Source organism: Xyrauchen texanus, chromosome 24 (genome assembly GCF_025860055.1).
Source record: "Xyrauchen texanus isolate HMW12.3.18 chromosome 24, RBS_HiC_50CHRs, whole genome shotgun sequence".
Lineage (NCBI taxonomy): Eukaryota > Metazoa > Chordata > Actinopteri > Cypriniformes > Catostomidae > Xyrauchen > Xyrauchen texanus.
Window position 1 is genome coordinate 27,350,258 of NC_068299.1, and position 22,008 is coordinate 27,372,265.

The 22,008-nt window shown below is 42.1% G+C and overlaps 1 protein-coding gene across 2 annotated transcripts in view; it reads left to right on the forward strand.

Annotated features, from left to right (window-relative positions):
• The window catches only part of LOC127617710 (attractin-like), a 103,966-nt gene that overhangs the window by 57,420 nt on the left and 24,538 nt on the right, over positions 1–22,008 (forward strand). For both annotated transcript variants that reach the window (XM_052089771.1, XM_052089772.1), the window contains exons 15-26: positions 203–384; positions 827–1,046; positions 1,640–1,825; positions 1,953–2,201; positions 2,700–2,837; positions 3,095–3,188; positions 3,372–3,424; positions 3,650–3,744; positions 5,137–5,215; positions 5,321–5,475; positions 11,477–11,538; positions 19,258–19,336. In XM_052089771.1, coding sequence (XP_051945731.1) covers positions 203–384; positions 827–1,046; positions 1,640–1,825; positions 1,953–2,201; positions 2,700–2,837; positions 3,095–3,188; positions 3,372–3,424; positions 3,650–3,744; positions 5,137–5,215; positions 5,321–5,475; positions 11,477–11,538; positions 19,258–19,336 — 1,592 coding nt within the window. The remainder of the gene's footprint in view (positions 1–202; positions 385–826; positions 1,047–1,639; positions 1,826–1,952; positions 2,202–2,699; positions 2,838–3,094; positions 3,189–3,371; positions 3,425–3,649; positions 3,745–5,136; positions 5,216–5,320; positions 5,476–11,476; positions 11,539–19,257; positions 19,337–22,008) is intronic.

Here is a 22,008-nt window from a genome sequence, read left to right on the forward strand (position 1 = left end):
ATTTGCAGAATGTTGGCCTAAGTCACCATTCACTTTCGTTGCGTTTTGCCTCAATCACCATTCATCTTTTTTGAAGACTAAAGTGAAATGTGACTAAGGCTTACATTCTGCCTAACATGTCTTTTTGTGAGGGATACACACAAATTGTGTAAACAATTTCCCCAAGATGATCCAATGGTGCTGTACTGTTTTTGTTTTTTAGGGAATATCTGCGGGGAGAGTTGGCATCTCGTTGGGAATTCGTGTCTAAAGCTTATCACAGCCAATGACACATATGACAATGCTAAACTGGCATGTCGCAATCACCAAGCTGTGCTAGCTTCCCTCACCACTCAGAAGAAAGTCCAGTTTGTCCTCAAAGAGATTCATAACAGATCATTGCAGGTAAGTTTGGATCTTACCAAACTTATAGTCATTATTTACCAAGGTTTTCTTAAAAGGATAGTTCACCCAAATATTTAAATTATTTCTTCTACCTTCCCCTCATGTTGTTCCAAAACTGTATAATTTTCTTTTTTTTTCATGGAACACAAAATTAGTTAAGCAAATGTTAGCCTTAGTCACCATTACCTTTTTATTGTGTGGAAAAAAGATTCAATGAAAGTAAACCATGGCTGAGGCTAACATTCTATGAGTAAATGATGACTGAATTTTTATTTTTAAGTATCTGTTTTTTCTTGCCATTGTCACATTTGGCTTGCTAAGTAATTAGAATTTTTTGTGAAGCTGCTGTGGAACAGTATGTAATACCAAAAGTTATATTCATGAAAAAGTTTTTGGAAATTAAGTGTGTGTGCGTTTGTGTGCGCGTACATGTGTGCTACAGTTGGAATTAGGGGTGACGCCATGGGTGGGTCTGAGGAAGATCAACGTCTCATACTGGTGCTGGGAGGACATGTCCCCCTTTACTAACTCCACACTACAGTGGTTGCCGGGTGAGCCCAGTGACGCTGGCTTCTGTGGGTACCTTGCTGAACCTACCTTCAACGGCCTGAAGGCGGCGACCTGTGTAAACTCTGTCAATGGAAGTCTATGTGAACGACCAAGTGAGAAAAATACACACACAGTATGAAGCGTACTGCAATGTGTACATTATCATTCATATAGTGATAGAACAATATATCTGTCAAAAAGATTAATTGACCGATTGCACCATTTACAGATGCGGTTGAAGTTTGTGTCAGTTTTGAGTGAATAATACACATTTTTGTGAATTGAGTAAATATTGTGTAAAATAAGTGATTATTTAAAACGTATTTACTGTCAATAACTTGTGTTTTACACAGTGGCCCCAAAAAGTACAGTATTTGGACACGTAATCCACATTGTAATTTTTTTTGTCATTGCATTAGTCATTGCAACAAAACATCAAACCATGTGTTTATTTTTAAGACACTGCACTGGCATACATTTATGAAAAACATTTTACAAAAAGTTAACTTTATTTAAAAACAAATTTCTTTAATAATTAACCAGTTATAATTAAGACACTGTTTATACTGTATATTATACAGTATTAGCCATTTCAAACCCATTATTTGACCACTACTTTCATATCGCCTCTCTAATCTCTCTCATTCTTTTTCTTTGGTTCTCTCTCTCTCTCTCTCTCTCTCTCTCTCTCTCTCTCTCTGCGCAGCTAACCACAGTGTAAAGCAGTGTCGGACACCCTGTGCCCTGCGCTCTACCTGTAGTGAGTGCACCAGTGGGAGTTCAGAGTGCATGTGGTGTAGTAACATGAGGCAGTGTGTGGACTCGAATGCCTATGTGGCATCCTTCCCTTATGGCCAGTGTATGGAGTGGTACACCATGAACAGCTGCCCACGTATGTCACTCTTTCTCTCATGCCTGTCAGCCCTGCTTATGTTTTCTCTTTGTAAATCAAAGACTGAACATCAGTATATATATATATATATATATATTCAATTATTTTATTTTAATTTTTTTTTAAGCGGAGAATTGTTCTGGCTATAAGACGTGTACTCAGTGTTTGGACCAGCCTGGCTGTGGATGGTGCACTGATCCCAGTAATACAGGTCGGGGCCAGTGTATAGAGGGCTCTTACCGTGGACCAGTCCAGACACTGTTCCATGCCCCGTCCTCATCAGGCCCATCCCTCATTCTGGCCCCTCAGCCAATGCTGAATGTGAGCTTGTGTCCACTTGAGAGCAATTACAACTGGTCCTTTATCCAATGCCCAGGTAATAAGAATTTGCTTTACATTCGTTTTTTTTTTTTAAGTGTTTATGGAATTAATTAATGATTTAATTGATGAATATTAATCAAATGTTGGTAAATGTATTTTCAAATGTTGATAAATATTTATCACTCTGAGGTATTTACAACAAATCACATCTTTGACAAAAGTCACTGTGCCTACATATCCTCCAGTTTTGTTTTCTTCTAGCATATATATGGAGGCCAAATATAAAATGTAGGTGATTTGTAACTAGGGTTGAGTCATAAAAAAAAAGTGTAGAAGTCATTTTAAAACAAATACACGCATATCTAGGTATTTGTTAAATATCACCAGAAGGCTGTAAAATATATATTTAGTTTTTAGCCATATCACCCAGCCCTGTTTGTAGATGAATATATTGGTGTGTGTCTTCAGAAAATCATGTTGTTTTTTTATTATTATAGTTTTACAGTCATCATATAATTGTTCTATGTTGAATTGCTTTTTCTCTCTGGTTTAGCGTGCCAGTGTAATGGGCACAGTGCATGTGTCAATGAGAGTGTCTGTGAGAGATGCGAGGACCTCACCATGGGCAATCAGTGTGAGAGCTGCATCTCTGGATACTATGGTGATCCCACAAATGGAGGAAGCTGTCAACGTAAGTCTAAACACAACCTCCTGCCCAAATACAGTTCACTCTTTTGAGTGACAAAACAAAAGTTAGTTAGTTCACCCATCTTGTCATTTACTCATCCTCATGTACTTGAAAGTGAATGGTGATTGAGGTTGTCAGTCTATAACATTCTGCCTAATGGCTTCTTTTGTCTTTTTATTTAGAACAACATGTGTATGACAGAATTAACATTTTTGGATGAAATATTATTTTAATTATATGTGTATGTTGGTCATTCACAGCTTGTAAATGCAATGGCCATGCCAGCAAGTGCAATTCTAACAACGGCAAATGCTATTGTACCACCAAGGGCATCAAAGGAGACCGCTGCCATCAGTGAGTACATAAAAACACACATACTCCAAAACACTCATTTTGTCTTTCTTTTGATCTTGGCCTTCGCTATATTTGTCAAACAAAGTACATTGTCAATGAAGATTCTTTGCATATCTTGATATCAAGCCATTTTCTTTCTCATTTTCACTCGTCTTGTCTTTTTTTTTTTTGCCTTTCTCTCAGGTGTGAGGTAGAAAATCGTTACCAGGGCAACCCTCTGAAGGGAACGTGTTATTGTGAGTATGTCATTGCAGCAGCTGATGACTGTTCATATTGTGGTCAGTTGAGTCATTTAGTTCTTTTCTGAACTGCTCATTTTTTACCTGATTGAGCCTGAGGGGGTGTGTGTGTGTGTCTATCAATCTTTGAATGTATCCACATTTTAGCTTCTCAGACTTTTCTCTCTCTTGTTTTTCTCTCACATGTGCGACTGTCTCTGTTTGTCTTTCTCTCACATACAGACACTCTGCTGATAGATTACCAGTTTACCTTCAGTTTGTCTCAAGAGGACGACCGCTACTACACTGCCATCAACTTTGTGGCAAATCCTGATGAGGTGTGTCACATTGACAAGACATAGTTCTTCCTTGAGTTTTACAGTGGCAATAAACAGGCCCTTAATAAAACATGTATTATAGGTTTGTAAACCTGGCCAATCTTGATATGATCACACTCCTTCTAAACTGATTGACATGGTAGTGTTACATAAAGATAGATGTCTGATGTTATTGTTATCGCTGAAGTTTCAGGTAAATTCATCCGACACGGTTCAACAGAGTCAAGTGAGAATCTCTGAATAGAGGAAAAACTGCATGATGAATTTATGTACGATCAGGACCATGCAATTGTCAATGATTTCTTGATGATGATATAGACATTTTGGCTGACATTGATGATGATATAGACATTTTGACTGACACTGGTAACCAATAAGTATTTTTATGTTGTGGCTCATAACTGATGTGAGATATTAGAAATCTAAACTTTGTTTTTGTTTTTAAAACAATTATTGTTGTTCACATTAAGTAGTAGTAAATCAGTCTAGAATTGTGCATGCTTACATCCTGTCTACACTGGACGCAAGTGACGTGTCATGTCAGAAGCATATCTTTCCATTATTATCAATGATGTTGTCTACACTGGAAGCGTCCATTGCGGCACGTCACGTGGCATAGTGCTGACAGTAAATGGGTGCCGTGTTCTATTTCAAATGCCCCGCAGAGGTACTCCAGCCACTTTATTATCCTGTCCGTCTGAAATAAAATAATTTTACTTACCAAATACCATACGTGTAAATCCTTCTGCCATTAATTTGATATGTTACCCATTTCATTAATGACTGTTACATTTATGTTATCTTGTGATGTTTTTTGTTGTCTGGTCTACTAATTCAAATTTTAGTTTCTAACCACATGTGTATATACATACCATAATAATTCTATAATAAGATAATTTTTATACCTGTGGACTTCTGTTGAAAATACATAATATACTGGATTTTCATCTATTTAACCGTTGATGAAGTCTTCTCGAGCTCACAGCTTATTGGTCCATGCTGTCTGCATGTCATTTCGAATGTTCACTTCAACACTTTTAGTCTAGACAGCCTCAAACCATTGCGTCATGTAACGCAACATCAATGGACGCATCCGGAATAGATGGGGTGTTAATGTGATATCAGCTATCAAAACATTGATGTACAATAGAAAAGATGGTTAACTGTTTCTGATTTTTTTGTAACCTGGCATAGAAAGAGTATACTGTTTGAATATAAAAACATATGCCTTTATATTTTCTTCTTCCAATATTTTGACCAGTACCAATCATTTTTAATAAATTAATTAATAGGCTAGACTGAATCTGCATGTTTTTTTTTTCTCCCTGCTTTGACTTTTGGAGAAAATATGTTTAATGCATTTAAACATTATAAAATCTTTTGTCTTTGCAGCAAAATCGAGACCTGGACATGTTCATCAATGCCTCTAAAAACTTTAACCTTAACATCACATGGGCAACCAACTTTGCAGGTATGAATCCCTGACACATGTTACGCATATATTGTTAACATTGTTATCCTACATGAGCATCTGTCATTCCTTCCTGTCACCCTGCTTCTGTTTGTCTCTGAGCAGCTGGGACTGCTGGTGAGGAAGTCCCTATCGTCTCCCGGAGTAACATAAAGGAGTTCAAGGATAGTTTCTCCAATGAGAAGTTTGATTTTCGTGGCAACCCCAACATTACCTTCTACGTCTATGTTAGCAACTTCACCTGGCCTGTCAAAATTCAGGTGATTTGGTTTGTATGCCCACACAAGGAATGTGCAAACAACATATTTCTGACTAAAGGAAACCCTGTGTAATTAGGCTGGTTTCAGGTTCATTTGATCTGACATATTTCTTAAAGAGTGCTCACATAAGATTCATTCTTGCCTTCAAATATATAAGTGTCTTGACTAATTGACATGGCAGGTTGCTCTAAAAAAATGCGAGAAGCTGTAGCGACTGTGTTCTCAAACTTATTTTTCACAGAGCAAATGTCACAGTTGTCTGTGAAAATCATGTAAAAGGGTTCCCACATGTCCTAGAAAACCTGGAATTTTGCAAAGCAGTTTTGCAGTCATGGGAATGTCGTGGAAAATGCTGAAATTACTTTATCTTGAAAATAATAACTTGTCCGAATTAATAGTGGGTGTTTTTTCTCAGAGGAGGTAAGAGAGCCTGTGCCACCTCAGAAAAATTGGATGAGAAAAATAATCAACTGTAAAAAAAATAAGTAAAACAAATAAAATATTACAAAATATGAGATTAAAGGTTGTGTAAAGCACTCTGATATCAGATTTGGTATTGGGGGTAACCAAGAAATACTGGTGAAAAGTAATGTGAGGGGAGGAACCTCCAATTTGCTCTGATTGGCTTATTACCCTGTCATTCTGTCAATGCGATAACGCCCTCCTGTTTGCCAAGGGTCCGCAAAGCAAACTGGTAGAAAAGGACAGACTGTTTACAGAGACAACAACTGAATGACTCTATCACTTTCAATGATATCTGAATCAAAATGAAGCTGAAATGAATTGTCTGAGTGAACCGGTTTTAGTGAGCACTCTACGGAGGAGTAGATGACTAATGATCCGAACAGCCAAACGACAATTAGTAGTAACAGATGAGAGATGAAATCTGCCTGTTGCTGTATTACTGTAGTTATTTTAAAGCAATGAAAAATACTGAAAATGCATGAACTGCATGAACATACAAAAATATTGCATTATTGATGGCCTGTTAACTCTTTCCCCGCCAAACACGGAATTTTCCGGGTTTTATGAAAAAAACGCTTCCCCGCCAAACACGGAATTTTCCGGGTATCCGTGTTTTAGGTGGTATACGGTAAGGAAGACCCGCGCGCATGTTTTGAAAGAGTATGCAACTCTTTGATCAAAGAAACAGACTGCGATCGTCTCAAACGTGAAGTGGTACACCATACTAATACTAAAGCACTTGTTTGATAAAGCTTTTTGTCCGAAATGTTGTTTTTGACAAAACCTACCTCTGTTCAAGTGGCAATAAAAAAAGAACAAATGAAGATAAAATAAAATCGGTTTTTTTGCCTAAAAGCAGAGGCTCAGATCTTTATTTTGATATATAGCATCTTCGTATATTCATGGAAGAAAATATTCTGCGGGCCATTAAATTTAGCAAAAATCATCAAAAACCCTGGCGGTGGCTGGCAACTTTTTTTAAAAACGCTGGCGGGGAAAGAGTTAATAATGTTAGGCGGAATGTATTCTAAATGTATTTAATCTGGCAACTGAAACTGAAATATGTAAATAAATAAATTTTGCTTCTTTAATGTGTTATTATTAACTCTAATCCCTACACCTAACCGTCCCTTAACCTCCGTAGCAGCAAATGTGAATCTTGGTAGAATTTTACAAAACAACATGTAGCTACACAGTAAATATTGTATTGCATGTATTTTAATGTTAGTACATAGTATTTAAAGACACCTAATATAAAGTGTGACCATTTACATTTGTAGTTACACCGTTAACCTTACCCCTAACACTAAACCTACCCGTACCTTAACCTCAGTAGCAGCAAATCTTGTGAGAATTTTGTTCTTTCATTTCTTTTTTGGTATATATATATTTTATTTGGCCTTCGCTGTCTTGTCTGGAAATGATTTAGCACAGTTTTCCTTTCCCTCCCTCTTCTCCTCTCCTCTCCTCCTCATTTCCTTTCCCCCTCCTCTCTTCCTTTGCTGTTGGAGAGCTAACTAACCCTGTGCTAGGACGCTGAACTCAGAGTGTGTGTCTGATTGTCCGTCCACTATTCTAGAGCACATTCTCATGGAGAAAGGGTGAATTTCAGACAGGTAATGTTTATTCTATCTCGTTCACCTTCCCCTTCTCTTTCTCACCTTTGGATGCCACGTATTGTCCAACAAAACTTTGTTTGGATCTGCACTTGAGTGTGGGTGAGAGGGGTCGATCTGTGGAGCACAGAGGAACTGTTGTCAGGAGTTTAGAAGAGATCGAGTAGAGAGTTTGGGCTGTAGACAAACGCAGCTTTATAAACCTTCTCTGTAAACATGGCAGACTAGAGTCTGAGAGTGTTAGAAGGAATGTTAAGTTGAAACACATGGCTCGTTTGAGTTAGAAACTAAAACAGAGATAGAGGAAAAAGCCTGAGAGGAATATGATAGATCAGAAAGTTTAGGGCAGTTTTACTCTGTCTTCAAGACATCTGTTTCGTCCTCGTTTTCTTTTTGCCTGTGGTCAGAGACTCTCGGCGTGTGTAGTTTTTGGACGGTGGAATGAAAGTGTGTTTGTGTGTGAGTGGTAAACGGGGATGTAGTAGGAGTTTTCGTTGGTTTTTTGCTGACTTTGTTAAACATATCTTAAACTGAGTGCAAGTCATTTTAATGGTGAAATTAACAACATACTTTCTCCTTTCACAGTTTAATGTGGGGAGACAACTATTATTAAACTATTCATAGGTTGAGTTTTTGAAGAGTGTAAACACTGGCACTTTCAAAACATGCTCTGTTTGAGCAAACATGTGGTTCAGCCAATGGTGTGTGTTTGGGGACTGTCTGTTTATTGGAACAGTGGCCTCGTCTGAAAGCTGAGGCAGATGCCTTGATGCCTCACTGCCCTGAAAGTCAATTAATTCACAGGCGATTTGCATATGAAGGCCTCTTGTAAGGATGCTGGTTTCTGATGGGCTTTCTATGGCACCGTGTCTTGTCTAATGATCTAATACAAATTCAGGTGAACTTTTGACATATCAAAGCAAATATTTAAAAACTACTTATTTTTTTCACTAGAAATTGAGTTGTAAGTAAAAACTTGGGAACTTTTACAAACTAATTACAGCTTTCACTTGTTCCATCGGATTTCCTGCAAACCAAATCGTTCCATATTAGGTTAGGTTTTTCACATGAAATCATTCTCTCCTGAAATGTGACTAACATCAGCTATATACATATAGTCTTTTCTGTCACACATACAGCATGAATGCCCATGTGAGACTCAGATTGTCAGGTGTGATTGACAAGAGAGAGTGTGTGTGAGTGTGTGAGCGAGCATGGGGGTTTTGCTATGTGAGAGAGGCTGTATCAGCACACAGCATCTGCTCAATAAGAGCTCTGTGTGAATTTACTCTCCACGCTGTGGACATCTGGCCTTCTCTCTCCCTCTCCCTGCCTCCCACAGTGAAGGTCCTGTGCTTATTTTGGAAATGCCTGAAGAAAAAGAGAGGGAAGCGTGAGCTTGTTTGAAAGCAGGTTAAAGATGGAGAGACAGTGACAGGATTGTGGAGATATGTCCTCTTTCCCCATTATGGTAGATAGTTTTAAGGCTATGCATCCCTAAATAGAAAGGACAGGAAGTGATGCAAATGTTTGAAGATTTTGGCTGTAGTCGCTGCAGCATAAATGCTGAGACCTTTAAAATGTATTATATTTAGGCACTGAAAATGCAGAGGCCCTATTTTTCTTTAAAAGATTATTATTAGGGACCAAGCCCTAAAGGTTTCGGGGGCTTTTGGGGCACTTAACATGCTCAAATATTTTTTGATTTTGCACACATGTCAGAATTGTCGCTATTAGGGCTTGGCGAAAGTTCATACATGGGCATGTAGAGGGGGCTTTGTAGCGCCACCTAGAAGAGGGGCAAGTTCGGGGGGCTCTGTAGCATATCCCTTTTGAGCTACAGTCACCAAACTTTGTACATATATAGATCTCATCAAGCCGGACAACTTTCGTGCTGAAAGTCATAAGCTCTGCCCAACAGGAAGTTGGCCATTTTGGATTGTTTGAAAAATGCATGCTCTGGAATTTGAAAAAGTCTTAGGGGATTCATGTTACAGGTACCAAATCTGGGTGAGATCATGCCAAGGCATTGACAATGCTAAATTGTGAACAGATTTTTAATATATCAAACGGTGTTGCCATGGCGACGTGATAAAGTAACATTAAAAAAATGGGAACCAGGAAGTGTATCATATCTTCTGTGTGCATTGTGTGATTTACATCAAAATGTAACCATATGTTTGGCCTTGCTGGCTGATCACATTGATGTGGCTATTGTGGGTCATAGCGCCACCAACTGACAGAAGGAAGTGTGGTACTTTTGACAGACTTTAAAAACATTTGAAGCAATTCAGGTAAACATAAGTGGGATATTTCAGAGTAATGTCAAGACAGTGTAGAATTAAAATTTGGAAGGGATTCTTGATATCTTAAATATTGTTGCCATGGCAATGCATTTAATGGCATTATTCCTTATGTATATTCACATGTTTTTGAGGTACTTGGCAAGCTTGAATTTTCATTATATGTTGCACACACATCAGAGTTGTCGGCCATTAGGCTTGCAAAAGTTAGTAAATGGGCATGGCCTGGGAGCTCTGTAGTGTAACCTTTTGACAAAAGTAGTGGGTTGTTTCTTCTACGGTCAACAACCTTCAAAATTACAGTCATTAGCTCCACCCAACAGGAAGTCGGATATTTTGGATTTAGGCAGCATTAAGCAAAGACATTGAAGATGCTAAATTGTGAACGGATTTTTGATATTTCAAACGGTGTAGCCATGGCGAATCAATGTGTGCAATGTGTGATTTAGAACAAAAGTGAGATGTATGCATATTCTTGGGGCTAATTACATGGATTTGACTATTTTGGTTCGCGGTCATATCGCCACCACCTTGCAGCAGGAAGTGTGGCTCTTACAACAGACTTTAAAATAGTCCTCTTATATTTACCCATATTTCTTCAAATTGTTTTAGAATAATGTTAAATTCCAAATGCATGTGTCCACCTTACATTGTTTTCTGAAAGCCACCAGGTGGAAATGTACCAGTTGTGCTTGGGCCCGTCGTCGCTGCTTGCAACTATATTTCACGCTTGAAATTGTTAACCCAGTGTCATTTTAACATGATCCTGGGTTATTTGGTTCCACTGTTTGTACTTTTCAAACACTGTTTGAATTTGAGATTACACACATTTGTAAACCTCAGGTCAGTGCTCTTATTTACAAATGTATGTAATGATGTTAATACTTATTTGACAAGTCCAGCACTACAAAAATGATAATCAAAGACCAAAAAAATATAAGTAAAGCGCAGCGGAGTGTTTGGCCATACAGTTCAACTTTTTTAACAGTTTCCCTGTGACTCTGAAACTAAATGAAACTTGAACGTTTTTGCTCTGCGCAAGTGTTGCACAAAATTTGTTAAAATATTTAAGCACTGAGGCAGTTTAGCATTGGTTGGATTTTGCTGAACAACTCACCATTACATTCTAGCACAACATTTTTTCTCACTGTAGCACTGCAAAAGCTGTGTTAAATTTGCTCTGAAGCAGGGCTTTAAAACCAAGGGTTTTAAGACGGTGCTACTCGCTTTAAAATTACAAGTGTGAAATATTGCTTTACGCAAAGAACAACATTTCCTTTTCCTCAAACCGACAGCCCCATCTCACTCTTACCCCTTTCCTCTTGCTTTCTGCTCCTAGTTATTGGAAATCCAGTGTATTACCGTATTGTAGGTATTACGTACTTGATTGCTTGTGGTAATTAGATTTGCTTTGGGATGGAAAGTCTCAAATTGTAGAATTGCTTGTTTTTATTGAATTGAGAGAGAGAGAGAGAGAGGGAGGGTATCAGCAGATGGCAGTATTGATACAATTAGAAATGAAACATTTGCTTCCATGTCCTATTTAGACAGACCAAAAGACACACAAGCATGTGCATTTTATTCTCTAGTTAAAATACCTGTTTCTCTTTCTTTCAGATTGCTTTCTCTCAACACAGTAACTTCATGGATTTGGTTCAGTTCTTTGTCACATTCTTCAGGTAAGATGGTTTGCTTGTGTAATAGCCAAAAGTAAACATGTAATAACACAGTTTGATTTACAAGCATATGAATGAATCATTAAAGACTCCATGAAAACTAAAATTTAAGTGGCTTTTAGTCCATGTCTATTAGCTTTGATATCATCTTTATGCTAGTGTTCTCCTAAAAGTTGACAAAATTATCCTTTTTAGCAGATAGAGCATTTAAAGTCTACAGCCTTTCTGAATGCTCTCTAGAATGCGAATGTTCCTCCCCCTAATTCCACCTGCAACCAACTACTATGTAGCACGTTGTTTATGGCTGTAACGTAAACTAAAGTCTATCGATTATTTTATTTTATTTTTTAAAAGGACGGACCCTTTGATGCGTTCCACTAAAATTCTTCTTTAATAGGAAATATGTTACACAGGAAAGAAAACTGCTTTCCTAAAACCATGTTATGGTGTCTAAGTATCTTACGATCAACTTTTGATGTCATAGATACTCCTGTTATTGGAAATGTAAATTGTGTAAATGTTTGGAGGTAGTGAGTGTTTGTGGTTTATTGGGGTGAGCTTGTGTGAGGGGTTTTGGGGTGTGTTATGTCTAAGCTCTAATTCACCTCTTGAAGACCTGCTGTTATATGTTATTGATTCAGGAAGCAGGTGCCGTAGACCATATATAGAGAATGCACACAGTCTTTCTCTCTGGCCTATTCTTTTTCACTTTGTCATACACACACATTCCCTCACAGCCACAGTAAAATAAATACACCATGTGGCTTGTTATAGCTCTTATTGTTTCAGAAATAGCAAGAAGATGATAAAATTGGACACTCCAATCCAGTCATGCTGTATACTTGAGACATACATATGATGCATTAGCTTGTGTGCGCGTGCACACACACACACACACAGGTTAGATACATACACCCATTGGCGTAGATTTAGGTAGGGATGGTAGGGACATGTCCCTGTCAACTTTCAGAAAATTGGAAATGTCTCGACCAACATTTGGGCAAGTTTACCACATAGTATATTTACCACATTTACCACTTAATATACTATGTTTTTATTTTCAGTTTAATTACTATTAAAGTTTGTTTAGATTTAAAAAAAAAAAAAAAAAAGAAAACCCATCCTAATATTTAATCTGGTTTGTCAGAGAAAATTATATTAGAATTGTTATATAAGAAAATACTTTTATTTTGCCTATATTTAGACTGACTCTTAATTTTCTTAACCCCAACATTATTTTCCTCCTAGCAATGTCCCTACCAACTTTCAGACCAAACCTACACCCTTGCATACACCCACACATGAATCAGGTTGGCCAGGGTTCCTTATCATTAGTTATGTCGACTCTTCATAGCCTTGGTGTGTATATGAATGGATGAAGTATTCCCAAGACACAAAGTGTATTTCAGCTCTGCACACACCTGCATTGTTAAGGATAACAGTGCACCTACTCATTTTTGATGATCTCACATACATACAGCAGAGTTCCCTATCGAGAGGTCTCTCCTATTGCGTAAGTAGCTTACGCTATGGGAAAACTCCGTTTCTCGAGAAATATTGAAGTCTTTATGTAAAACGCATTGCAGCTGCACAGCAGACAGTAATGAGCGAGGCAGCTCGGTCATTGGCTGTGCTGCGGCAACTGCTCGAACCAATGACGGGGCGACTCTGAACGCACGACCAATGGGCGCGCGCCTCGCGTTCGCGCGCTCAGAGCCCGCCGAAATTAGCATAGCCAGGCTATATAATGGGCACCCCGTCATACGAGTTCCTTTAGATTTAATCTCCTTCAGCGAAGACCTCCTCTTCGCTGGATCCTCCGGATTGTTGGAGTCTTTCGTCCGCCGTTGACAAGCCTACAGCAGGACTGCTAAGAGGACGCCGGCGCCTTCAGCCGCCTTCGAAGCCTTCTGCTACGCCATCCGGCGTGCATCACTATATCCTTTTTACTAAGCTACTTTGCAAGTGTTCGCCTTTGCGACAATTTTTGTATTTAGTAAAAGAGCAAATTCGAGGCGTTGTTCCAAATGCCTTCGACTTGCGCCTCGTGCAGAGGCCTTCTTCCTGACAGGGACCGTCACATTATCTGCACTCGCTGCCTGGGACCTGACCACGCAGAAGCTGCTTTCACTCGAGGCGGATGCCCGGAATGTGACTCCCTGGGCCTCAACGAGCCGCGCGCTCGCTTCGCCGCCTTCGCCGCGAACGAGCCTGCTACCACCATGCTGCCGTCCCCTCTGTTCGAGCCGCGCAAGAAAAAGCGCTGCTCACGGAGGCCGCCAGAGCACGCGGACTTCAGTGACGTCACGCCGGGCCAGTCCCCGCGTGCTTCACCACCACCCGAGAACTCCCTGCCGCCAGTCCAATTCACGCAGACGGACCAGCACCCCTCCAACAGAACGGTGGGTCTCATCTCGTTCGGCGCGCCAGGGGACGACGGTGAAAAGGATGACAGCCTTTCCAATTGGCGCTGCATCCGACGACTGGCCGGGCTCGGCCTTCGACCCTGCGCCGTCGACATTAGCGGACACGGGCACGGGCACCAGCACGGTAAGAGAGTTCGCTGAACGCTTCACTGCAGCGAGCAAAACGTGTAAAACATTACCCAGTCCCCTTACAGGCGGCTGGAAATGTCTGTACAGCAGTCAATGGGCCAGTCACAGAACTCGCTCACCTGCAATCAAACGCCGTTTTCACGGCAACACACAGAAATCACAAAAAGAATAATTTTCTGCCTGTGTCACTAAGGGGTCACGTGTCCACACTAAAGTGCGCACTCCCACATATCAATACTGTCCAAACAGTGCCGAATACTTTCCCAGCTCGAGCTGGACGCCCCATAAATGTAGATCGTGTGCCTATTGTCATGTATGCACCACTACACACAAGCACTGTTCCCACAGTTATAAACACTTCCCCAGTAAAAGCGGGAAATACTATAAATGTAGCGCGCGTGCCTGCTGTCCTGCACGCACCCCTACACACAAACTCTGTATGCATGGCCAAAAACCCTGCCGCTAGCGGGAGGCTTTATGAAAGTGGCGCGTGCCTACCGCAGTAGATGCACCCCCACCCATAAGCGCTGCCCATACAGTTCCAAACAGATCTCTGGCTCGCGCCACGAGCATCACAGATGCGACGCACGAGCCAAGAAACTCCCCGCTAAGAGCGGGAAGCTTTATGGAAGTGGCGCGCGTGCCTATTACAATGTATGCACCCCCACCCGTAAACACGGTCGTTTCAAACATTTCTCCGGCTCTTGCTGCGAGCATTACGGAGATAGCGCGCGCCTGTAATCTCACACGCACCCCTGCACTCAACAAAGCTGCTCAGCGCGCCGCGCCTCTGAGAGCTGTAAGCTCAGTGTTAGCACATTTTCTGCCTGTGTCACTAAGGGGTCACGTGTCCACACTAAAGTGCGACTCCCACAGTTACAAACACTGTATGCATGACCAAAAACACCCCGCCGCAAGCGGGAGGCTTTATGTAAGTGGCGCTGCGTCTACTACAGTATATGCACCCCCACCCATAAGCGCTGCCCATGCAGTTTCAAACAATTCTCTGGCTCATGTCGCGAGCATCACAGATGTGACGCTACGAGCTAAGAAACTCCCCGCTAAGAGCGGAAGCTTTATGAAAGTGGCGCGCGTGCCTATTACAATGTATGCACCCCCACCTGTAAACACTGTCTATACAGTTTCAAACATTTCTCCGGCTGCGAGCATTACGGAGATAGCGTGCGTGCCTGTAATATCACACGCACCCCTGCACTCGGCACTCAACACAGCTGCTCAGCGCGCCACGCTTCTGAGAGCTGTAAGCTCAGTGTTAGCACATTTTCTGCCTGTGTTACTAAGGGGTCACGTGTCCAAACTAAAGTGCGCATTCCCACAGTTACAAACACTGTATGCATGGCCAAAAACACCCCGCCGCGAGCAGGAGGCTTTATGAAAGTGGCGCGTGTGCCTACTACAGTAGATGCACCCCCACCCATAAGCGCTGCACATACAGTTTCAAACAGTTCTCTGTCTCATGCCGCAAGCATCACAGATGCGACGCGCGAGCCAAGAAACTCCCCGCTAAGAGCGGGAAGCTTTATGAAAGTGGCGCGCGTGCCTATTACAATGTATGCACCCCCACCTGTAAACACTGTCTATACAGTTTCAAACATTTCTCCAGCTCACGATGCGAGCATTACGGAGATAGCGTGCGCGCCTGTAAGCTCACACGCACCCCTGCACTCGGCACACAACACGGCTGCTCAGCGCGCACCTGCGCCTCTGGGAGCTGTAAACTCAGTGTTAGCACAAGGCAATTTGCCGGTGGGGCCCATACGTCACTGCGACACGCCCCCAGCCAACTTCAGCCCATATCTGTGCGAGCAAAAGCCTGGGAAAAAATCCCTGACATGCCAAAATGGGTTTTGAACATAATAAAACACGGTTACTCACTTCAATTCGCCACGAGACCACCCCGCTTTTCAGCGGTGGTCGAGACGAAAGTGAGGAAAGATGTGTCACGTGTTCTACGCACCGAGGTGCTCGAACTGATAGAGAAGGGCTTATAGAAACTGTTCCTCCCTCTATGAGCGAGGCGGTTTTTACAGCCGCTATTTTCTCGTCCCGAAAAGGATGGTGGCCTCCGCCCCATCCTAGATCTCAGACATCTGAACAAAGCTTTTATGATTCGCTTGTTCAGAATGTTAACAACCAAACATATCCTCGCGCAAGTTCGCCCCGGGGGTTGGTTTCTATCAGTGGATTTGAAAGACGCTTACTTTCACATCCCGATAGCGCCTCACCACGGGCCCTTTCTGAGATTCGCTTTCGAGGGACAGTCATACCAGTACACAGTACTACCATTCGGCCTATCATTGGCCCCCCCGTACATTCACGAAATGTATGGATGCGGCACTTTCCCCTGAGACAGCGGGAGTGCGAATACTGAATTACCTCGACGATTGGCTAATCATAGCACAATCAGAGGGTCAGTTAACGACGCACAGATCTTGGATTATCAGCCATCTAGAATGCCTGGGTCTGAGAATCAATTTTGCAAAGAGCGTGCTATCCCCCAGCCAGAATATCTCTTCTGGGAATAGTGCTATACTCAGTGCAGATGACAGCGCGCCTCTCATCAGAGCGCGCGCTCTCTATTCGACGCCTTGCAACATCATTCAGAAAGGGCGCGCGCTCCCCCGTCAAACGATTTCAAAGAATGCTCGGTCTCATAGCCTCGGCATCAGCTGTACTCCAGCTAGGATTGTTGCACATGCGTCCTCTCCAGCGCTGGCTCAAGAGCCATGTCCCCACTCACGCGTGGCGCTCGGGTCACTTTTTGATCAGAGCGAATCACGGCTGTATAAAAACCCTGACGCCCTGGAAAGCCATCAACTGGTATCAAACCGGCGTGAGTCTGGGCATGAACACGCGGAGAAAAATGATCACGACAGATGCCTCCAAAATAGGATGGGGGGCCCTTTACGAGGGCAGGCCTGTCTCCGGCTTTTGGTCAAACCCAGAAAAGCGCCTACATATAAACTGTCTGGAAATGAAGGCGGTCGCCTTGGCTCTCAGAGCCCTGCTGCCGTACCTGAAAAACGAACACGTCCTGGTCCGAACGGACAACATGACGGTAGTTTCGTATATAAATCGCCAGGGTTGACTTAGGTTGAGCTCCCTGCACTCTATGGAGGGCCCTCCATGCATGGCCCCTCAACGGGTTCCCGAGAACCTCCCCAGTGGAGTTTTGAGAACCATCACTGAGGCGCGAGCACCCTCTACGAGGCTTATATGCCCAAAAGTGGAAAGTGTTCAGTGACTGGTGTGATACCAAGAGCTTGAACCCCAAATCGTGTGAGATACCAAGTGTACTCGCCTTTTGCAAGAGCTGCTGGAGGCGGGCCGCACACCCTCCACGATCAAAGTCTATGTGGCTGCCATAGCGGCATCGCACAATCCTGATAAAGGACATTCATTAGGGAAAAACGATCTAATCATTCGTTTCCTAAGAGGCGCTAGGAGGATGAACCCTCCTCGCCCCCCCCTCGGTGCCGATCTGGGACCTGGCCACGGTCCTGGACGCACTCAAGAGTGCCCCGTTAGAACCTCTAACCGAACCGTGCACCTTAAACAGCAAAACTGCGCTCTTGCTGGCGCTCGCTTCAGTCAAGAGTGTGGGCGACCTGCACGCGCTGTCATCAAGTGCTGCTTGCCTGGAATTTGGACCTAACGACTGCAGAGTTGTCCTTAGGCCAAAGCATGGGTATATTCCTAAAGTGCTCTCCACACCCTTCAGAGCACAGGTGATATCTCTGGCAGCGCTATCGTCCCCAGCAGACGAAAGCGACGCTAATTTACTCTGCCCGGTCAGGGCGCTCAGAGTATATTTGGAACGTTCTGCCCTGTTCAGACAGACGGAACAATTATTTGTATGCTTTGGCGGCCGCACTAAAGGTCTCGCAGTCTCAAAGCAAAGAATATCGTGCTGGATAGTGGATGCTATAGAGCTAGCTTATGAAGCCAAGGGCCTTCAATGCCCCTTAGGCGTCAGCTCACTCTACGAGGAGCATGGCCTTCTCGTGGGCTTGGTCGAGTGGGATACCCATTTAAGATATTTGTGCGGCGGCGGGCTGGGCCTCGCCTTCGACATTTATCAGGTTTTATAACCTACAGGTCCCCTCATTGCATTCCAACATTCTATCAGCCTGACTGTAGAATGGACTGGAGTATGTATATGCTGAGCATTATCTCCTCCCTTACAAGGTCTGTCTCTGACTGACTTAAAGGATTTTTATGCATATCAGCACATAGAAAACTCAGTACATAAGATATGTGCTTGTGTTTGTACTATGAGCTCCCACCATGGACCACCTTGGAAGGGCTCTATACTATCCAATTATGTAGCTCGCCGTTGGCCGGCTCGTGGAATAATCACTTTGCTTTAAGGCTCAGGCATCTGCCTCTGGCTTTATAGAGCTGAAGTCAGCACGCGACTGCGCTTTACATGGTGTTCCCATAGCGTAAGCTACTTACGCAATAGGAGAGACCTCTCGATAGGGAACGACTCGGTTACTAGCGTAACCTCGGTTCCCTGAGAGGAGGGAACGAGTATTGCGTAAGCTGCCGTGCTTGTGCTTGGTTAGTTTGCTTCAGTCGATTGAACCTAAAGGAACTCGTATGACGGGGTGCCCATTATATAGCCTGGCTATGCTAATTTCGGCGATCTCTGAACGCGAGGCGCGCGCCCATTGGTCGTGCGTTCAGAGTCACCCCGTCATTGGTTCGAGCAGTTGCTGCAGCACAGCCAATGACCGAGCTGCCTCGCTCATTACTGTCTGCTGTGCAGCTGCAATGCGTTTTACATAAAGACTTCGATATTTCTCGAGAAACTGAGTTTTCCCTTAGCGTAAGCTACTTACACAATACTCGTTCCCTCCTCTCAGGGAACCGAGGTTACGCTAGTAACCGAGTCGTTCTCCTATTCTCAAGAGCAGCATTCATTATGATTGGGCCTGTTATTATGAGGGTCCAGACATTCCTGATCTTTAGTACACCAGCTGATGTGGAGCTACCTGTAATCCATTAAACATGATCAGCCTCATGAATGTGCTTGATATATGACTTTGGCATGGCTCGTTGGAACATGTTTTTTTAAGGGGACGTTCCATAAAACTAAAAAATTGTTCTCTTAATTTCCTTTTCCTGTTCAATCTGTGTGTAGCTGTTTCCTGTCCTTGCTTCTGGTGGCAGCAGTTGTATGGAAGATCAAACAGAGCTGCTGGGCATCACGCCGAAGAGAGGTCAGTACTGCAGCATTTCCCTCTTTGTTAGCAAGTCACAGTCATTGTCTCTGTGAGTTTTAATGACCTCCCAAGCCACATGATGGTCTACCCCACTTTGAATGTCACACTAAAATCTCCATAAGTTGGCAATCCGACTTGTTATTTTTCTGTGAAGTTTTCCACAAGTGATATGGGGTTTTAATGTCCAATGCTGATGTTGCTTAAGTTACTCAATTCATTACTTAACAGTGAGACTGTCAAGTGATGCGAATTGCATTAATAAAGTATTTGAAAACAATACATACATTATCGAATTTTGAGTTAAAAGGTTGTCTTTTGATTTTGGAACAGAAGGCCTGGCTTACATTCTTAAAGTAGACAATTATTGGCCTATTAACTGGTTGTGTCACTATCATCCTATCACAGTCAGAAAGATCATTGAATGGTGCAAAGGTTTTTCACACTTTATGGAAATTGTTGTTATACCAGTGGAGTTGAATTAGTTTAAATCGATTCCCAGTTAAGTTTTAGGTCAACTAACAACTTTAAATGTACCTGAAATGTACTTTCAACAATTTGTTGTGTTAGAGATCAGCTGGTTGTTTACATCACATGCTGGTCGGTTTTATTTTATTAAAGTGATGCCATTGAGCAATATCAGCCGTGATTTTATGGCCTTAGTTACTTGAAGAGGTTTGATTTTGAAAGGTTTCAAGAGACCAATTTAGGTCACACAGGGGTGTTTATAATGGCTAATTTGAGTGTCCTTCAAAAGATCCTCTTTACCATCTGGCATAGTGAAGTGCTCTTGTCCAATAAAAAGTAGTAACACTTGCCGCCTTCTCTGTCACACAACAATCAAACACACATTCACATGCATACATACACATCAGCTTCTATCCCGGTGCTGAAAGAAACTTTTCCACCCTTCTGACCCATTAGCTTCACTGCATGACCTTTACTAATGATCATCTCCATGGCAACCAAATATAGAGGGCTAATTTAGGGCTAACATAACCCAGCAAACAGAAAATGGTCTTCCATTTCCCTCCACATACACTCAAAGTAACTTGGTGATGTGAATGATGAATCTCAATAATTATATGGAATTCTTCCAGTGAAACGCTGAACAAGTTTAAGTCAAGGCCTGATGGTGGCTTAATGGACTTAATGTCTCTTAAAATCCCAAATACCTAACACTCATCTTTTGTGGTTTCCTTGAAGCTTTATTAAGGGAGACAGAGTTCACATATAACTTTGATCTCTTATGGACAGGTTAAAATGTATGAGATATATTGTACCTGCAGTGTGCCCATAATTATGTTTAAAAAGTTTTGTATCATGAAGAGGGGCACTCTTGTAGAATACAACCTACAGTACATGTTTTACCTATTCTATGTAATTAAATATGTAACCTGCAGTATTTTCTTTAGATACATAGCAGAAAATGTTGGCAGTGATGATGTCCATCTTATATGATTCTTGTATAACTTTTTCATATGGGTCCGGTCTAATATGATATTGAGGGCTGCACTCTATATCAGTGGTTCTCAACCAGGGGGCCGGGACCCACTAGGGGGCCTCAGCACACTTCCAAGGGGGCCTCAAGTTGACTTAAATTAATTTAAAATAAGACATTTTTAAATAATTCAACTTAATTAAAATGATTAAAAACAGATGACAGCCTCGGTGTGGAGCGCTCCAGTTCTTTTGTTGTTTTTGTTGTTTTTCCAATCAGTTTCACCCATGGACGAACTGCTGAACATTCAGCAGCAAATACTAGACAATCCCAGTTTTTTACTATCCGGATGCTTGCTGGACATTTTAGTCAGAGGTGCAGGTGTGCTGTTCAATAGACACAAGTGAGGGAAGCGAGCTGGCATGCTTGTCTTGGCTCTCTGCCAAGTATTCATCCAGCAAATTTCCGCTCTCTTCCTAACAAAACGGACAAACTACATCTCCTGACCCATACAAACAAGGACTTTTCAACCTCTGCTTCCTTGTGCTTCACAGAAACCTGGCTGAATGAAGCCATTCCGGACAACACATTATATCTGCTGTACTTTCAGCTGTTCAGATCGGATCGCATCGTGGATTTAACGGGGAAAAAGAGAGGCGGTGGAACATGCTTTTTCATCAATGAAAGTTAGTGTACAGATGTAACAACTTTAAAGAAGATGTGCTGTCCTAATTTGGAAGCACTCTTTATTAACTCAGCCTTTCTACTCACCGCAGGAATTTTCTTCGTTTATTCTGGTGAGTGTTTATATGTCATAACAGCTGGCTGATCAAATCACAGACACTGAAAAAAAATACCTGGACTTAGTTATTATTATTCTTGGGGATTTTAACAAAGCAAACCTCACACGTGAACTGCCCAAATAAAAACAGCACATAACATGCCCAACCAGAGACCGCAATATACTGGATCATTGCTACACAACAATAAAGGATGCATATCGCTCTGTCCCTAAAGCAGTTTTAGGACTATCTGATCACTGTCCGGTTCATCTTCCAACCTACAGGCAGAAACTAAAATCAGCTAAACCTGTAGTAAAGACTGTAAAGAAGTGGACCAATGAAGCAGAGCTGGAATTACAAGCCTGCTTTGACTACACCAATTGGATTGTTTTTGAGGCTGCAGACACAGACCTGGATGAGCTCACAGACACTGTGACATCATATATCAG